Source organism: Danio rerio, chromosome 8 (assembly GCF_049306965.1).
Source record: "Danio rerio strain Tuebingen ecotype United States chromosome 8, GRCz12tu, whole genome shotgun sequence".
In the NCBI taxonomy this organism is placed as follows: domain Eukaryota; kingdom Metazoa; phylum Chordata; class Actinopteri; order Cypriniformes; family Danionidae; genus Danio; species Danio rerio.
The window spans coordinates 55,866,539-55,886,474 of record NC_133183.1 but is presented as its reverse complement, the minus strand read 5'-3'; the positions used below and the strand labels follow the sequence as shown (position 1 = coordinate 55,886,474).

Sequence of the window (19,936 nt, the reverse complement as noted above, 5' to 3'; positions counted from 1 at the left end):
ACTCTTTAGCAGTATAGCCCTCCTTCTCAGACTTCAACCTCCACATCAAAGTTCCTGAAAACCAAAAAGGTCAAGGTGCTCCAGGATTGGCCAGCCTAGTCACCAGAAATTAACATTATTAAGCATGTTAAGAGTAAGATGAAGGAGGAGGCATTGAAGATGAATCCAAAGAATCTTGATGAACTCAGGGAGTCCTGTAAGAACACTTTCTTTGCCATTCCAGATGACTTTATTTAGTTATTGCAGAGATGTATGGATGCAGTCGTCCAAACTCATGGGAGTCATACACAATATTCATTCTTTTTCCACTGCACCATGACTTTATACTGTACATAATTTTTGTTCAGTGACAAGACTTTTGTCTAAGCAAAATCAGACCTTACTGTCCTGATTTGATAATTAAAAATCAAGTCATGATCATATTTTATTTTGGTACAATAAACATAATCTAGAGATCATTTTCCTTTCATATAAGCCACTTCTGATGCCAAATGATCAACTAGAAGTCAAGTTATTATTTGTTGTTCCTAAAACTTGGAAAGGCGACAAGACTTTTGTCAGGTAATGTACAATGACTTCTTTAATTACCCTAACTTGCCTGATTAACCTAGTTAATATAACCTTAATATAACCTAGTCTTAAAATGTCACTTTAAGCTGTATACTAGTGTCTTGAATAATATCTAGTAAAATTTCTAGTATTTACTGTCAAGATAAAAGAAATCATTTATTCGAAATCAGTTACTGTTAAGAAATGTCTTGAAAAAAAAATGTCTTTCCGTTAAACATTTTGTTTCCGTTAGAAAATATACAGAGAGCTAATAATTGAGGAGGGCTAATGATTCTGATTTCAACTGTATATTAATGCCACTTGCAAACAAAAATGTTTATATGATTAAAGAGTCCAATTCATATTGCTGTCTTTCTTTGTATCTCTTTTAGGCTATGGTATCGTGCCAGATGCTTTCGGAGTTAGAGGAGGTGATCCAGTATAAACTGGTTCCTGAGAGAAGGGACATCATCAGGGAAACATGGTGGGAGAGACTGCAGGTAACACCAGCTTTTTCCTCTTTAAATTTGATGAGAATTTGAGGATGGGATGATTAACTGATTTCATGATTAACCGCCATTTAATTTAGCATGGTTAATGAATTGTGAAAGCCTTGTAACACAGCATTTTTATGGCATAGAACGGAACTACAGCAATTAGAGCAAAATGAAAATTAAGATGTGCCAGCAGTGCGACAGCTTAAAGTTCAGAGTTTATAAGAGACATAGAGGCTATTACCAGGGTTGCAAATAACCTTTTTTGGTTGGGGAGAGCGGGGTCAAAAGTAACATGAGACAAAAGTAACAAATCCGTTTTCTCAAAGCCCTGACAACACTTGCTTTTCAGTCTATAACAGTACAATCAGCATGCAACTCTTGATGGAGCTGCCAAATATCAGCTGATTTCGGGACCGTGTCCCACAATTAACTCCAAATTTCAGTTTTTAAGACCAGAAAATCAGTAATTTTTTCCTTATTACAAGTTCTGTTTCTCATTTCATGTGTCACACTAATGATCAATCTACTGGTTATTTAGTGCAAAAAACACATCCTTAACCAGTTAAACTCTGCGGACCCGGTACCAGGTCCGTGACGTCATCGACTTTCGCTTTAAGATTTAAAGGGCTAGCATTGCACCCGATTAGGGCTGGAGGATTTTATCGATTCTGCGATATAAATCGATTTTTTTTTTCCAAAGAAAGTATTGATTTTTTTAGCCGCGAGTATCGATACATACGTCCCCTTCAAATCCCCCGTGTTGTTTACCCCCGTTCGCGTTGCAGGAAGAGCGAGTTGGTCAGCCAGCCACTAGTGTTGCGGTAGAGCAAGTTACCTGTACTAACTTTACACAGACGCAGATGTCTACCTCTTCCTGTTTACCAAGGAAGAGCGTGGATATTCAGAGAATGGCGGCGAACATAAATCCAGCACCTGCCTACTTAAAAGCAGATGTGTGGAAGCACTTTGGTTTTAAAAAAAAGAAGGAAAGCAACGACTTAGATAAAAGCATCGCGCTTTGTAAGCTATGTGGCACTAACGTTAAATATTCCTGCAATACCACAAATTTACCAGTGCACTTTAAACGTCACCACCCGGACAAGTTAATGCTTACGGAGGACCCAAAGCAGCAGCGGCAGCGTGACCCAAAACTACGCTGGACATTGATGGCGGTTGTTCCCACAAGTTTCCATCTGCCTCACCAAGGTCGCAGAAAATTACAGAATCCATTGCCTACTTTTTTTGTTCTTAGTGACTTAAAATTATTTGATGTTTTGGAGAAGCCATGGTACTACTATGTTTACTTTCATGGCAGCTAGACTTGCTACCTCATGTTTTTTGTCAAGCTAAAAAGATGTCAAAGAAACTGTTCAGAACAGGCCACTTGCACTTTAACTTTCCATTGTTAATTGCAAAATGCAATGTTGCACTTTATTTACTTTTCAAAGGCTTGTAAGCTACAGTTTGCACTGTTTCAATAAATGGAACAAATTTTCTCATCACATCTTTAATTTTGTCCAGCATTTATTTTGCAAGCTGTCTGATGTTTAAGTTTATTTCAAGTTAATTAAATCTAAGTAAATTAAACACTCCTAAGATGTCACTAAAATCACTTTGTCTCTTTTAAATCTATCAGAAAATGTTGTAAGCGTATCGAATGATATAGAATCGTATCGAATTATATCAAATCGTATCGAATTGTATTGTGGCTAAATATCGTGATATATATCGTATCGTGAGCTGAATATCGTGTATCGTATCGTATCATGAGATTAGTGTATCGCTACAGCCCTACACCAGATCTATATTTTATGCACATATGCATCCCTTTGGTTTTTATTCTACTGTACAAACGTTATTTACACTTAAATACGCAGTATTTTGGATACCCGAGCTGGGTATTGAACATTGGTTTATTTTCATATTTTTAATATGATTCATATATAAATCTAGCAAATATTGTTGTGTTGCTTTTGACCCACTTGTGTGCTGCTTACGTCCCTGCTGTTGGGGTCAAGAGTAACAATATGCAACTTTTGTTTAAAGTGAAGTTACATTGAAGTTGTTCTACATTGATAAAAAAAATAACACCTGATTTTGATAGAGCGCTCGTTTGAGTTAGTAACCACAGCAAAAATATATTTCTGTCTAAAAACATTATCTTTTAAAATTAGGTTTTTATAAAAATATGGCACTTTCATCCACACTATATCCTATGGTATTCAAATGAGTACCTGGAGAAGTCGCTCTGTCCTCTGTGGGACAGAAGTCGCTCTGCTTTGTGGTGGGTTGGGGGGTCAGCGTGGCCACAAGGGGGCTCTGTGGGGGGTCGCATCATATTTTAAACATTTCTTAGCAGTTGACAATTAGGAGAATGATCATGTTGCCTTAGTTCATTTTATCCCCTAGCTCAGTCCCCAGCCACCAGTCCGTGAATCAATTGGTACCGGGCCGCACAAGAAATCATTAATTATTTCCATTTTATTATCTGAGTCTAAACAATCTTTTATTTTGAAAAGTCTTTTATTTTGAAGAATAACCGTACTCTTGCTTACATCTCAGTCACTTGAGATGGTCTTTACTAAGGGGAAAAGACCCAGTGAACGACCCGCGAACTGCCAAGATATGGATTCAGAATCCATTTGTCAATAAATCAGGTGAATCCAAGCATGGCGCTGCAAAAAGATCAACTGATGGAGATCACAAATGGGGCCGTTCGTATTTCTAGAGTTTGCACAAGTTTGCTGTTTCCAAACAAAGGTGCGAGCTCACCGCGAGTCAGGTGACAAGAATTGACCGATCAGCTTCAGCTTGTATGGAATATTCGTAATTCGGTAAGATTAGTTTTCTCAGACAACACAGAACACTCAAGCACTGCAGTGCTTTGTACTTTTTTCGACAGATAAAACTTGTATCAGAGTGACAGCAATGCTTGGTCAGCTTCTCATCCCCCCTCCCTCCCACCCACACACACACACACACATCAAAAATGGACAATTTTGTGATCCGTTCTCCACAAAAAAGACAGGGTCACACTGATTCACCTAGCAGCAATCCTTACACTAATTAATAGAGCATAACAAATAACATGCAAGGATTAAATTGTAATAGCCTATATTAGTTTTTCCCCTTATACACTTGTGTGTATTCGGATATTTTTATTATGAAATTTGAAATAAGGCCAGTTTAAAGACTAAAGGCTTATGTTTTTCAGTTACAAATGGCCTACTGATGTTTTGCTTTATATTTTACATTAGGCTATTATTTGTGCATAAACATACGTATATAAACCACATTTTTTTGTCATCATTACTGCAAACTTATATGAGCGATATTATCATTTAATGTGGAGGGGGGCCTTACAATATTTTCCAGGGGTAAAGGCTGATTTATACTTTTGCGTCAAGCGCACGCGCATGCTAGGGCGCAGCCTACGCGTTGACGCATAGCCCTACACCCTGGCCGTCGGCGTCGCTGACGTGCACCTCTCAAAATATGTAACTACACGTCGCAACGACGCATAACGCAAGCTCTGTGATTGGTCGGCTTGGTAGCGCTGACGGGTCTGGGCAGGACCGAGAGCCGCGCGAGCCCGATGGAGCGATTGTTTGCAAGTGTGGAATCCCGTGAAGGAGCTCCAGATGGAAAGTTTTGTTTTGTGTTTACCTCATGGTTAAAGTAGTTGCACGTCCGCTGGTTCCTGCCCCAAAATGAGCGAATTTGAGCCACTTGTACATTCAGGAAGTGTTCAGGAAAAGCAAAACAGCAGCGAAGAAACTCGACACAGAGGAACATTAACACCTCACTGCCAACTAGCGTTTCGGAAGTGTTAATGCAGACCAACAGAGACAGCGCACAGAAGTATAAATGCACAGCTACGCGCTATGCATGCACTGTGGGTTACGCCGGTCACTCAACGCAGAAGTATAAACCAGGCTTAATCTTAAACCACTGATATACAGAGTGGGCCATTAATATGGATACACCTTAATAAAATGGGAATGGTTGGTGATATTAACGTCCTGTTTGTGGCACATTAGTACAATTGAGGTAGCAAACTTTTCAAGATGGGTGGTGACCATGGTGGCCATTTTGAAGTCACCATAGACAGCAAAGATAGTGGGGTCATTCTTCATCAATGGAAGCCTCAAGGCCACTGGATATTTGAAATTGCAACATGAGGAAGTGTTTCCCTCTTTATGCACTGAAGCTGGCATGTTCCCTGAGTTTTTCCAGCAAGATGGTGCACCACCACAATAAGGGTGTCAGGTCTGAGCATGAACAGTGGATTGGTCGTCGTGGGCCAGTTGAATGACCCTAAAGTCTCCCGGTCTGACCCCCTTAGACTTTTATCTTTGGGGTCATCTGAAGGCAATAGTCTATGGTGTGAAGATACAAGATGTGCAGCACCTGAAACTACGGATACTGGAAGCCTGTGCTGGCATTTCTCCTGCGGTGTTGCTATCAATGTGTAAAGAGTGGGAGAAAAGGGTTGCATTGACAATCCAACACAATGGGCAGCACATTGAACACATTTTATAAGTAGTCAGAAACTTGTAAATAACTCATGAAATAATAGTTACGTTAAAACCAAGCACACCATTGTTTTCTTGTGAAATTCCCAGTAAGTTTGATTTGTCAAATGACTCTCTTTCTATTGAAAAAACAAAAGTTGGATCCAAGATGGCTGACTTCAAAATGGCCACCATGGGCACCCATCTTGAAAAGTTTTCCCCCTCACATATACTAATGTTCCACAAACAGGACGTTAATATCACCAACAATTCCCATTTTATTATGGTGTATCAATATAAATGGCGCACCCTGTACATAACACCCATTTTCAAAATTTTAAACTATATATATTTTTATATCTTTGAAATCTAAACATGAACTTGTTTTTTTAAATATGTGGTTAGGATATTGTTGTATGTTAGATTTTTATATGTGGGACCACGCGATCAGCTGGTGCTTTTAGATTTGGCTCGATTGCCTGGCTTGCAAGTTTGAACTTTAAATGTAGGACTTTAATCAATGCAGTTTCATTTTCAGCATGCTAACACTGAGCGGCACATGCATTTATTTAGCCATCATGAATGTAATGTAAAAGTTCAATTAGTTATTTTCTGTTATTTGAAGAGGAATACATATATAGCTAGCTAATATTCAATTCCAGTAGTGTGATCTTGTTTCTTTTTTAATCATTTTCACTGTACTGTGTATTTCAAAAGGCAGCTATACTGTTAGCATAATAAGTCAGAAGCTAGCTAATTATGTTTTTGCTTTTCACTTCTTGGGTCCAAAAATTTGTAGAAAATAATACACAAAATGAAGATACAGAACTATGTAATGTAGTTAATCATAAAGACCACATTTGTTTGCTTTATGTAGCTTATGTTTCATCCCAAATAAACAAAGCAAAACCTATAATTGATGCATTCCTAATATGCATCAATATTTCCTGAATCAGTTGCTTCCATCTTCAGTAATTTTGTCCTGACCTGGATGTCATTATGTGGGAAAACATTTTGTCACTGGCATGACATCAGCTCAGCAGGGTGCTTTGACGTACTGTGTCAGCTTGCGTTTATTTTATTTGCTCTCAACTAGTGCCACTAGGGAAAAACAAACCATAAACAGAGCGAACTAATGGTGCCAACCTCCAGACTTTTCCATTCATAAAGCGAGGTGTGAGGAGTTCCAAACAGATGTGTTGAACAGCAGTTTAGAGGCCATTTCTGGGTAACAATGTCAGAATTTACAGGTAATTTGGAATGGATGTGTGAATGGTCCTTCCGGAAAAATTCCGGGACATCCTTGCTTGTGTTAGCAGCGCTTTTTTTAATTTACCGTTAAAGTTGGAAATGTTTTAATGGCATCATTGTGTGAAAGGGGCTAGTATCACTTGATGAGTTCATTACACTTGCGTGATCAGTCTTGGCTGGTCTCAGGAGTGAACAGCACTGTGATTTAGAGCAGTCAGTGTGTCATGTAATCAGCCGTTAAATTCAAATCTGCTTTCCCGCAGATTTTAATCGATCATAACTTATTATAGTTGAAGTGTTTTCTTACATGTAACATTTTTTCAGGTTTAAGACATTGAAATACACATTAGTTCTTGCAAAACAACTATTTATAGTTCATAGAATACACCACTGTTGTCTCTGAAAACGGCAATAGTGATCATATTAAATATAATCGGATGACATGCTTTATTTACATCATGTAGTAAACACTGAGTGTGTGTATGATTCAAAAGTTCAGCCTGTGTGTAGTTGTTCACATATGGATCAGTTTAGGTCTATGACCAGTTCACACTGGAAATGTAAAATTGACCACATTTAAAACAACAGTATGATTAGCTATGCAAATAAATCAGATCTGAGAAAAAAAACGTGATTTGAGCACCAAACCTTGCATTGTAGAATGGACAAAAATGCATTTCTTACTTAGAGTTTGTGTCTTGTGTCTAGTCTAAAACTAAAACTAATCTAAAACTTACTAAATAAAAAAGGATTTTCTAGACGAGTCTTTTTTTTCAGAAGTAATAGTCAAAATTAAGCAAGTTTTTCCTTAAAACAAGCTAAATAATCTGCCAATGGGGTGAGCAAAATAAACTCATTTCAAAGCAAAAACAAAAATATTTTGTTTACACCACTGACTAGAAATAGGACAAAAATATTGAGGTAAAGTTGCTTTTATATTCGCACATTTGATTATTTTAACGTCTCTATATTGTTTACCATGTTACTTTGAAAATTCAGTCTGAAAACGCAAGTATGAATGACTGCAAAACAACATTAGCAGTATTTAATTATCCATGAACAATGTTGTGCTTTGATTGTCATTGGCTGCTAATATGATTTCCTTATTTAGAATTTGCAAATAATATTTTTCGGATATTATATTATTAAGGAGAAAGTCTGAATATGGGAATATAAAACAAACTTTACCTCAATGAAAAAAAAATAGCAGTGTAATAGTCTTATGGGTCAAATTGAGCCAAACCAAGCTTCAAAATAGTTTACAGTGCATATGTAAATTCTAAAAATTTAACAATTTTTTTTTTCTCCAGGGTTGTCAACGCATTGTGGAAGACTGGCAGAGGATCTTAATGGTGCGCTCTTTGGTCATTAACCCACATGAGGACATGAGGACGTGGTTGAAGTACGCCAGCCTCTGTGGAAAAAGTGGAAGACTGGTGAGAACCCTCAAGTGCAAGATTACCACTGAAATCGTTATGTAACAAAATAAAAAGTGACTGTTATGCAACGTCTGCAATTTATACAATCTATCATTATCTAAATTTAGCAACATTATTACAGAGTCTTCAAACTATAAAACTGATGTTCTGAGATTAAATTAATCCAGTTTATGAATTATTTTGCAACTTTGAATTAGAATGAGTTTTGTACTTCTACCAAAAATGATCACAGTACATAAAAAACTAAGTATTATAAATGATATATGGGTTTAACTGTTCATATATATATATATATATATATATATATATATATATATATATATATATATATATATATAGCAGAAATCATTTAAAAATGGATCTTTTTTTGTTTTTTTAAAGGATTTAAAAATGTACACAAATATAATTAGATAAGGGTGGTATTCATGTGAAAAAGCGTAGTTCTACTAACAGGTAATAGCCTTTTCATGTTAAACCACTAAACACTGTCCACTTTGGCAGATGGCTTGACTTGATGACCTTTGATTTGACCTGTAGTGGTGGTCATAAGAGCTGGAGACCACTGACTGAAGCAGTTGATTAGGGGATGAAAGACAGATAAAGAAAAAACTGTTCTTATTGACTCAAAGGCCTTGGTAAGGTCAAGCTTATGTTACACTCTCAGTGGAAACTTATTGATGTGTTTATTTACGAAGCGCTTGAGCTCTAACAGATGACCCTATTTCTCGGCTTTTGTGGTCTTGTATTGAAGATTAGTGGTAAGCCTGTTATCTTTCTGTTAATACAAGTTTAAAAAAAAAAGGTAATATCTCAAACATAAAATTAAGTTTAACCCTATATATATATATATATATATATATATATATATATATATATATATATATATATATATATATATATATATATATATATATATATATATATTTATTTATTTATTTATTTATTTATTTATTTATTTGATTTTTTTAAATGACTGAAGAATGGTCTAAAACTCCTTGACTTTGTTGGCATTTGTTGTGAACACATTTGTTTGTTTAAATTCACCCCATATAAATAGTTTGTAGCCACTTACCTTAGAAAATGTAGTAAATGCAATTTTTTTCATGCAATGAGTCATTTTTTTCAGTGTGGTTACACCTTCATATTACATGTTTTTCCTTTCTCTCTTTTTTTACAACCAGACTGCAATAATAAAAACATAATTAAAAATAAAAATGACAAAATCTATTGTTTTTAATAGGGGAAAATTATGTTAATTTTTGCATAAATAATAATTAGTACAACAAAGTCTTCTCAAAACAAAAGTAAAAAATAATCGAAAAAAATATTCATCAAAAACAAATTTGATTTCAATTAAATGAAAAAAATAGAGGGTACACTGAAAAAAGTACTTTTAAGATTTACTTTTAAAAAAATCTTTGTGACAATTTGCACCAACAAAATTTAAGCAAATTTTAACTTGTTATATCAGGTGTCAATATGATGTACAGCTACACTGGGATCCCCATAGACCGCAGCACAAACCTGTCATACTGCCATCTGTTTCAAGCTACGGATTTTTGGATCAAATATATCAAATATAAACAGAACGAAACAGACATATGATCATAAATTGTTAATTGTGGGCGCTTGCCATTCATATCCTGCATTTTTCAGTCATTGTAAACTATTATGTCCCACTCAGAGCTCCAATTTGGCGATGTTACATCTATCTTTATGGATATTAGTGTAAAAGTGGTCGTTTGATAAATGATGTTGCTGATGTTTAATGCTGAATCTTTCGTGTCTTCCTCAGGCGCTGGCCCATAAGACTCTGGTTCTCCTGCTGGGTGTGGATCCCTCCAAACAGCTCGACCACCCCTTGCCCACCGCCCACCCGCATGTCACCTACGCTTACATGAAGTACATGTGGAAGAGCACTCGCAAGGTAAACGCTCACAAAGTCTTCTTAAAAGCATCGCAGGAGGCAAAGAAGTGCATGTTTAATGTGCTATATATAGAGTTGAAGTCAGAATTATTAGCACCCCTGTTTATATTTTTTTCCCAATTTCTGTTTAACGGAGAGCAGATTTTCTCAACACATTTCTAATCAAAATAGTTTGATAACTCATCTCTAATAACTGATCTATTTTATCTTTGCCATGATGACAGTAAATAATATTTGACTAGATATTTTTAAGACACTTCTTAACGGCTTAAATGACATTCAAATGCTAAACTAGGTTAATTAGGTTAACTTGGCAGGTTAGGGTAATCAGGCAAGTCATTGTATAACGATGGTTTGTTCTGTAGACCAGGGTTTCCCAAACTTTTCAGCCCGCGACCCCCAAAATAACAATGTCAGTGACTTGCAACCCCCATTTTTCAAGGTGGTTTATACTGTAAATCAGGGGTCACCAACCTTTATGAAACTGAGAGCTACTTCTTGGGTACCGATTAATGTGGAGGGCTACCAGTTTGATAAACACTTCTCAAATAACAAATTTGCTCAATTTACTTTTAATTATACTTTATGTTTTGGTAATAATTAATGATATTCATTTATGTGAAGACACTGACAATGTTTTAACAGGGTAGGAAATACCCTGTATTTAATGTATCAATGTGCAACACTTTATTTTTATATATCTCTGCAAATTTTTACATTTTTAAATGATTACTTCTATATTAGATGAAGCTTACTGGTAAGTGGCGATATGGTAAGCTATTTTAGAACAGGCCAGCGGGCAACAAATGTGATCATCGCGGGCTACCTGGTGCCCGCTGGCACCATGTTGGTGACCCCTGCTGTAAATATACATGTTGCAGACACAGCTATAGGAGTATATAAACATGAGCATATTGACAACACAGAAATGCAAGTCTATTAACCATATGTTTTTTATAGTCATTTATAAATTTAATTACATTTTAATATTAAAATTAAAGGCTGATTTTTAATTGTATGTTGTTGTTTCTTTAACGCAACGATTAACATATTCTGTGGGTTATGAATAAAATATGGTAATTCTAATAGTTAAATAAAATTTATTTAGGTTTTGTAAATCACCAAGCGACCCCTTTGACATTGTCCTGCGACCCCCCCAGGGGTTCCCGACTCCCGGCCCCCACTTTGAGAATCACTGCTGTAGACTATCGAAAAAAAATTAGCTTAAAGGAGCTAATAATTTTGTCCCTAAAATGTCTTTTAAAAAATAAAAAATTGCTTTTATTGTAGCCGAAATAAAACAAATAAGACTTTCTCCAGAAGAAAAAATATTATCAGACATACTGTGAAAATTTCCTTGCTCTGATAAACATAATTTGGGAAATTTTTTTTTTTTTAAATAATAACAAAAATTCTAAAGGGGGCTAATAATTCTGACTTCAACAATATATTTTTTATTTAATCTGAATTATATTGTTTTAAAACATAATATTTATATACTGTTACGGCTGTTGCCTTTCTCTCTAGTGCCTGTCTCTGTGCTTGCGTGTGTGTCATGATGTCACTCACTGTTTGTTTCCTATAGAGTCCGCCTTTGTGCACCTGCGGCGAATGTAATAAATTTATTAATTTAGACAACTTAGTTCATGTGTACTCTTTATGTTGCGTTCCCTTCATGACTTAATTATTTTGATTTGATTAAAAAAAAGGTTCGTAACAATACTCTAAAACAAATGTTCAAACACAAATACTTTGCACTATGATCAACAAAATCATCTACATTTCTGCAAAACCTAAACCCTAATTATCCAGTTCAAGATGCCACCGCATTACCCCCAAATATACATCATTTTATGATTACTTAAAATGATTTAAACGTTTATCCTTACATAATCCTTTCAACATTTACAAATAAGCATTTTTTTAACGCACAACCCCAATGTTTATGATTAGATTTCTTTTCGAATAAAATAATTACAGACAATTACACTTTTAAACAAATGTCCAAACAGATACTTTGCACCCTAGTCAACAAAAACATCTACATATCTGCACAAAACTTAAAATCCCTAACCCCAATTCAAAATGCCACCACATTTGCAAATGAGCTTTTTTATGCACAATGCCAAAGTTTTGTATTTGATTTGATTAATTTTATTTTTAAACAAAATAATCATACACTTTAAAACAAATGTCCATGCACAAATACTTTGCACTATAATCAACAAAAAACATCTACTCGCAAAACTCAAAATCACCAACCCTAATATTAATCAGTTCGAAACACCACCGTTACTCTCAAATCCACATAATTTCATAATCATCTACAATTATTAAATTGTTTATCCCTATATATTATATATTCAATACAACATTTACAAATGAGCTTTTTTCGCTCTCAACCCCAAAGTTTTTAATTTTTTTTATTTTATTTTCGAGCAAAATAATTAGAGACTTTAAAACAAATGTCCAAACACAAATACTTTGCACCATAATCAACAAAAATATCTACATATCTGCACTTAAAAACCCTAACCCTAAAGCCTGACCCTAATATCAACCAGTTCCAAAATGTCGCCCCGTTACCCCACAAATCCACATAAATTCATAACCACCTAAAATTATTTCATATTTTATCCTTATATATTATATATTCCTCATAACATTTACAAATGAGCTTTTTTTCATGCACAATCCCAAAGTTTTTGTTTTATTTTAAGTGTCACCGATTTACCCCCAGTTGTCAAGTTTTCACATTTTCATGATCACTTACAATTATTTCAGATTTTATGCTTACAGCATTTACAAATTAGCTTCTTTTTTATAACCTCAAAGTTCTATGTTATTCGAATTGGGTGATGAATATTCAAAATACATTCCTCAATAAAAATAATATAAATTTTACAGATAGCAACAGACTACATTTAATCAACATTTATTAATGCAATTGTACCCAAAGATTATACCCAAATTAGCCAGAAGGCTATTTCATTAAAAACCAGACGTTTGTAGACCATTTCAATGTGGTGATGTCATTGGCCCATGAACATTTCCTGCTTGTTATCAAACTATTTTATAACTAACAAGAGGCAATTCAATCATAACTTAATGTTAAATCAGATATCATAACATTATTAATCATTATATGGCTCTTTTTGGATTCTCAGAAGCTGTAGGGCTCTATTTCAACGATCTAGGCTTAAAGTCTAAGGTGGAGGGTGCAAAAGCATTAAGGGCATGTCAGAATCCACTTTTGATATTTTAGGAACAGAAAAATATGCTCTGCGCTGTGGCGCATGATCTAACAGGGTTGAGCTTATTCTCCTAAATGAGTTCTGTGTGTGTTTTGAGAATAAACCAATCAGAGTCTCATCTCCCATTTCCTTTAAGAGTCAGTTGCGTCCTGCCATGGCGCATTTGGCATTTACATGGCGGACATCTGCAACAGAAGGATAAAGAATGAGCCACCTCCAAATGGCCACTTTACTTTCTCTTTCTCTCTTTCGCACTCCACTGAAGACATCCATTAGCCTATATAATTAATTTTGATTGTTTAGTGCAAAGATTTCTTTCAAAACTATTTCTAAATTCAGTACTAGTTTCCAGCAATCAAACAAATGAACAATAATAACAGTGTGGTCCAGCACCTCTGAAATCTGGTCTTACAGATCCCCCTTCTTACACGCACCCCCGCTCTTCACTTTCATCCGCAACTCCCCAACCCTGTCTTTCCACGACTCCTCAACCTTCTTTGTCCGTGACACTCACACCCAACTCCACCCCCACCACACTCCCCCTTTTTCACTTTCGTCCACGGCACCTCTCCCTCCACTGGTAACAATGCGGATCCGCTACCCCGATCTGTTCCAGGACCTCGCAATTTACAAATTAAGCACTGGCTATGCCCCATATAAGCCAAAACTTCACAGGTGGATTAATCTGAGCTTGTTTTTATTAAAACAAATATAAATATGCAAATAATAAATAATATTACTACTAATAATAACATAAAAAAGCTGAACATAACATAAAAAAGTTGTCATGAATAAACTAAAAAAAGCCCCCGAGGTGAAGAAGGCATGGAGGCAGTGGTTTTATTTTTTATGTAGAAAATAATAAATTTTGTAATATTTAATCCTTTAATTCTTTTTCATTTGTAAAGATATTTGCGTATTGATGTAAATCCTGTGTGTATTAAGCAATGTCTGAGGCGCACGACTAATGCACTCTGCGCTGGACTTTAGACCTGCTTTCAGCTAGTCTATTTAGCAGTCTATTTTAGATCAACAAAACAGCAACGTGCCAACAATACACCTTAACACACCTCTTTTCTTGACCGGAACACCTATGAGTCCACAAAGTGCCGCAAATGTATTTGCTATTTAAACAATGTGACGGAAAAAGTGAAAATGATGGTTGAATTAGTCTGAAAATTGGCATCGACAACATGAATGCATGGATCCATCCTGCCTTGTATCAACATTTATGGGTGGTGGTGGTGGTGTAATGGTGTCTGGGGTACTTTCTTGACGCTCTTTGGCCCCAATAGTACCAACTGAGCATCATGTCAACGCCACAGCCTACCTGTGTATTGTTGCTGACCATGACCATCCCTTTATGACCACAGTGTACCCATTTTCTGATGGCTACTTCCAGCAGGATAATGCGCCATGTCATAAAGCGCGAAACATCTCAGACTGGTTTCTTTAACATGACAATGAGTTCACTGAACTCAAATGGCCTCCACAGTCATCAGAACTCAATCCAATAGAGCATCTTTGGGATGTGGTGGAACGGGAGATTCACATCATGGATGTGCAGCCGACAAATCTGCAGCAACTACACGATGCTATCATGTCAATATGGTGAAACATCTCAGAGGAATATTTTCAGTACTTTGTTGAATCTTTACCACGAAGGGTTAAGGCAGTTCTGAAGGCAAAAAGGGGTCCAACCTGGTACTAATAAAGTGGCTGGTCAGTGTATATAAATATCTTGAAAAAATAGATTTTTTTATTTCTTTTTTAAAATATTTGTGTATTTCATAAAGCGTTTAAATGGTTACAACAGCATGTTTTGTTAGGTGTTTATGATTAAAAAAAATGTGTCTTTCAGAGGATGACAATTTTAAAGGGTAAAATGGTAAACGCTTTTACGGACAGTATAATTACATCATGTCAGTATTCCGTAATCTAGCTTGTTTCTAAAGTGTTATGCATGTGCGAATTACGTAAATTCCAGGCACTGAAAATCACAGTGCACAGCACAGAGCCAGTCCTAGTCCACATTGCAGCACTGTGTTAAAATTCCTGGCATGCATCTATGGAGCCGTCAGCTTCACTGAAATATCCCTGTAAAGAGATGGGAAAACAATACACTATATTACTAAAACACCTTTGCGAGTTGTAAATGGTCACATGCTGGTCTCATGCTGCTTACAGGTGGTCCGTATGTCACAATGACCTTTGGTAGTAATGACAAAACTATGAATAATTTAGTTTTTAGCATTTTGATCAAATATCAAAAGTCTGGAATAGTTTTTGGAGATATATGAAATATTCAGATCGCCATATCGTCACACTGTGAGATCAGCGGTACACAATACTATCGCATGGGGGTGTGGCACTTGTATGTTTACTTACTTGCTTATCTATTTAATCTTTTCTAAACGTATTTAAAAACTTTTCTACTGTTTTTTTTTTACTTATTTAATAATCTGTTTTATTTGCATTACGTTTTATTTTGGAAAATAATTCAAATCAATGGAAATAACCACACTCTTTCTGATAAATAGGCTCTGAGACTTAAATTATTTCAAACATAAGACTCGATGCAACAGTGCGGCGCGAGACAGGATTGGATGGTTTCGAGTTTCATTTTCTGCAGTTATCCGCAGGACTCCTGCAAAATGGATATATGTAAATATAATTTGATAAAAGCAAATGAAGTTATATTTACCTACGCACAGAAGAAACAGTGATCCATTAAGGTCCTTTCAGACGGCAGGCAGAGATCTCGCCGTTTCTACTTGGAGGCGTTTTCTCCATATTTTTAATTATTTGTAGTTCGTTTGTTATTATTGACGATGATTAAAAATAATAATAGTAGTACCTTTATTTAATAATGCAATTAAAACATGTAATAGGTCTATAATAATGTGAAACGTGCTAAATATCGTCTTCAAAAGTCCTCGGTGATATCTTTGCCTATCATCGATACAAAATACTATCGTCTATCAGCACAATCCTGTCTAGAATTATGTTTGTGGTATATTTTAATGTAGCATAGTAACTTAAAGGGGACCTATTATGCAAAAATCACTTTTATAAGGGGTTTAAACACAGTTGTGTGGCAACAGTCTATAATATAAGCAGACTCTAATGCAGGCCCAGCCCTAACCAATTTGGCGCCCTAAGCAAGATTTCAGTTGGCGCCCCGTCAGATCACAGTAAATTCCACTGCTAGTGTACATATAGTCATAAGAAACTAAATAGCTTTTTGATCGACTACTACAAGCTGGGAAAACAGATGAATATGCCAATGCAATTAACGTTATTGCTGAATAGATCTAATATTTACACATTTGCTTGAGGAAGGAATAATGAGGGTAGTTACATTACTATTACTATTTTCCATAACATCTATGCCCTTCCATAAGATTAGCTGACGCTAAAACTAACAGATAGCACTAAAGCTATTTATTGATTAGCAACCATGTTATGCCATACCTGTCAACGTTGGGATGTAAAAAATATGGGACAACAAATTGCTTCAAATGATTGAATACATAGCAAACATTAGAAAATATTGACGATAAAATCAAAGTTTAAGCCTATTAAAATCAATGGCCCATACAGAAATTAAATAAAGCCATAAAATCTACTTCACTTTCTATTGTATTTGCATTTTTATTAAAGTTACTATAGTTATTTAGTAAAGAGCAGCAAATGAATCTCATTTTGTGTTTTGTTTGATAACAGAGGGGGTATTTTAAGAACACACATACATCTATAATGAAGCATTCGACTACTTAGGAACTGTTTGTGCTCATTTAAGAGAAAATTAGTTGTGTTTAAAATAAAACACGCAGGACGGACATGTTTACATATATTTTTAAGCGTATTTGTTTATTTAAACACACATCCGAATCACCAAAGTATCCCAAACTTTCGAAACACTTAGAATAACTTTCTCTCTTTGTACGTCATTAGAAAGGTAATCCCCCACCTATTGACAATCTCTCCCTCAATAGCATAAACAGTCCTGAGTGAGAAGCAGCCATTCACCATTAGAGTTGGACAGGGATAACATTAGTCCTATTTTGAATCTGCTACTATGCTGACACATAAGCATTTGTAGTCTCAGTTGGATTGAAAGCACCAGTCACCAAAACTGCACAATTTGGATCAAGCATAAAGAGTTATAAATCACTATTTGTGTGGTATTTTGAGCTAAAACTTGACATACACACTCAAGAGACATCAGCACTGAAACATACACTGCAAAAAATGCTTTTCTTACCCAGATTTTTTGTCTTGTTTTTAGTCCAAATATCTAAAAAATTCCTAAATCAAGAAGAATTTTCTAAACAAGTAAAACATATTGCCTTGTTTTGAGAAATAATATGCCAAAATTAAGTGAGTTTTTCCTTAAAACAAGCAAAATAATCTGCCAATGGGGTAAGCAAAATAATCTTGCGTCAAAAGAAAAAACTAGATTAATTTGCTTACCCCATTGGCAGATTATTTAGCTTGTTTTTATGGAAAAACTCACTTAATTTTGGCTTATTATTTCTCAAAACAAGACAATATGTTTTGCTTGCCTAAAAAATGCTTCTTGATATAAGAAATTTTAGATATTTAGACTAAAAACAAGACAAAAAATCTAAGCAAGAAAAGCATTTTTTACAGTGTACAGATTGATCTGCATCAGTATTAATCTTACATTTTCAGAAAAAGAATTTGAAAATACAAAATTAACTAGTTATTTGTTGAATGACCTGCACAACATCTCTAACACAAGCTCCTTGGAAAATCCTGCGTCAGCCTACATTTTATGAAACAACGAAAAACATGTCTATATGTACAGTTGAAGTTAGAAGTAATACCCTTGCTTTCTTCCTTTTTTTAATATATTTCCCAAATGAGGTTTAACAGAGCAAGGATGGCTGATAATATTTTTTTCTTCTGGAGAAAGTCTTATTTGTTTTATTTCGGCTAGAATAAAAGCAGTTTTACATTTATTAAAAAACTATTTTAAGGACAAAATGATTAGCCCCTTTAAGCTAATTTTTATTACTATAACTCATTAAGAAAATAAGCTCAACCCTTTTAGATCATGCGACATGGCGCAAAGCAGATTTTTCCATCCTTATATCAGCAAAAGTGGATTCTGACACGCCCTGAAAGTGTTTGCGCCCTGCACTTTGCGCTCTGCGCATGGACCGTCAAAATAGAGCCCTGTATTTTTGTCTTATTATATCTGTAAAATCACTATCCATTGAGACTGTAATCCACTTTTCTTCCATGTGTTCAGAATAATGAGAGTGTGATTCAGTGTGATTACACTAATTTTCATTCTGCAAATTATTGTTTAAAAGCTAATTAATTCATTTAAAAACAATTTTTTTAAGGCACAGCCAGAGTTTTTTTTCTGGCTATGCTAGTGGTCTCTATGTATAAAAAAGGTCTGGTGCTAGTACGCAATGATTACTCGTGTGCTATATTTAAGCTTTTGTTTCTGTCTTCTTCTCTCAGATCGATGCCTTCCAGCATATGCAGCACTTTGTGCAGGGAATGCAACAGCAAGCACAACATGCCATCGCAGCTGAAGACCAGCAGCACAAACTGGAGCTGCACAAACTAATGGCACGGTCAGTACAACTCATCCTTTTGCCCACACTTATAACTGTAATTGCCAGACTTTACTTCAACATTCTGTGGAAACATGCTGCCCTATATCATTTATATTCTGATCAAGCAATTTTTTTGTATTAACATAAAACCTAAACCTTGTGCAGTTTTATTTAAAAAAAAGACTTGAGTTGAACTATTTTTAGTATAGAAGGTCAAATCTACTGTAAATTTGCACTTTAAAAGAAAAAATATCTGTCAATTTGCAATTTTCCATATTTTGTGATTTAGTTTATTATTATTATTATTATTATTATTATTATTATTATTATTTATGCTTTTTAATTAGATTGTGAGACCTATATCTTTCCTCCAACAACTCTTATTGACACTATATATATATATATATATATATATATATATATATATATATATATATATATATATATATAGTCTGGTTTGGTTTTGTAAACCAAAAACCTGATAATAAACTGCCAGTACTTTTTCTGTTATTTTACATACTTCACACTCTCAGTATTATTTATTATACTGTTATATTGTTTCAAACCACAAAAACATTAGTAATAGTCACTGATTAAATGCACAGCGGAATTTTCAACATCAAAAGTCCAGAGAGCAAAGATCAACATCCCATAAGACAATTCACAACCGTAAATAAACAGGAAAAAAACGTAAATCATGAGGATGAGGATAAATGTAATTTAATTGTAATCTTATTAATCTTTGTCATTTTGTAAATAATGTAATTTAATACCTTTAACTCATCATTTTTTCATGTATCGGAAGGTAAAAAAATAACAAACATTTTATCTTTCGATATTTTTCAATGTATTTTTCAGTGTATTTCTATACATTTTAATGTTTCAGTATACATTATTGACAAATG

At 34.9% G+C, this 19,936-nt stretch overlaps 1 protein-coding gene and 1 long non-coding RNA gene across 2 annotated transcripts in view; one reads left to right on the top strand and one right to left on the bottom strand.

The window, feature by feature from the left end:
• Positions 1 to 19,936, top strand: part of mtor (mechanistic target of rapamycin kinase) — a 244,731-nt gene that overhangs the window by 160,222 nt on the left and 64,573 nt on the right. Inside the window, exons 34-37 of the mRNA NM_001077211.3 lie at positions 942 to 1,049; positions 8,122 to 8,247; positions 10,046 to 10,177; positions 18,934 to 19,049. Coding sequence (NP_001070679.3) covers positions 942 to 1,049; positions 8,122 to 8,247; positions 10,046 to 10,177; positions 18,934 to 19,049 — 482 coding nt within the window. The remainder of the gene's footprint in view (positions 1 to 941; positions 1,050 to 8,121; positions 8,248 to 10,045; positions 10,178 to 18,933; positions 19,050 to 19,936) is intronic.
• Positions 15,175 to 19,936, bottom strand: part of LOC141375927 (uncharacterized) — a 101,854-nt gene continuing 97,092 nt past the window's right edge. Inside the window, exon 4 of the long non-coding RNA XR_012384754.1 lies at positions 15,175 to 15,528. This is a non-coding gene — a long non-coding RNA (uncharacterized lncRNA). The remainder of the gene's footprint in view (positions 15,529 to 19,936) is intronic.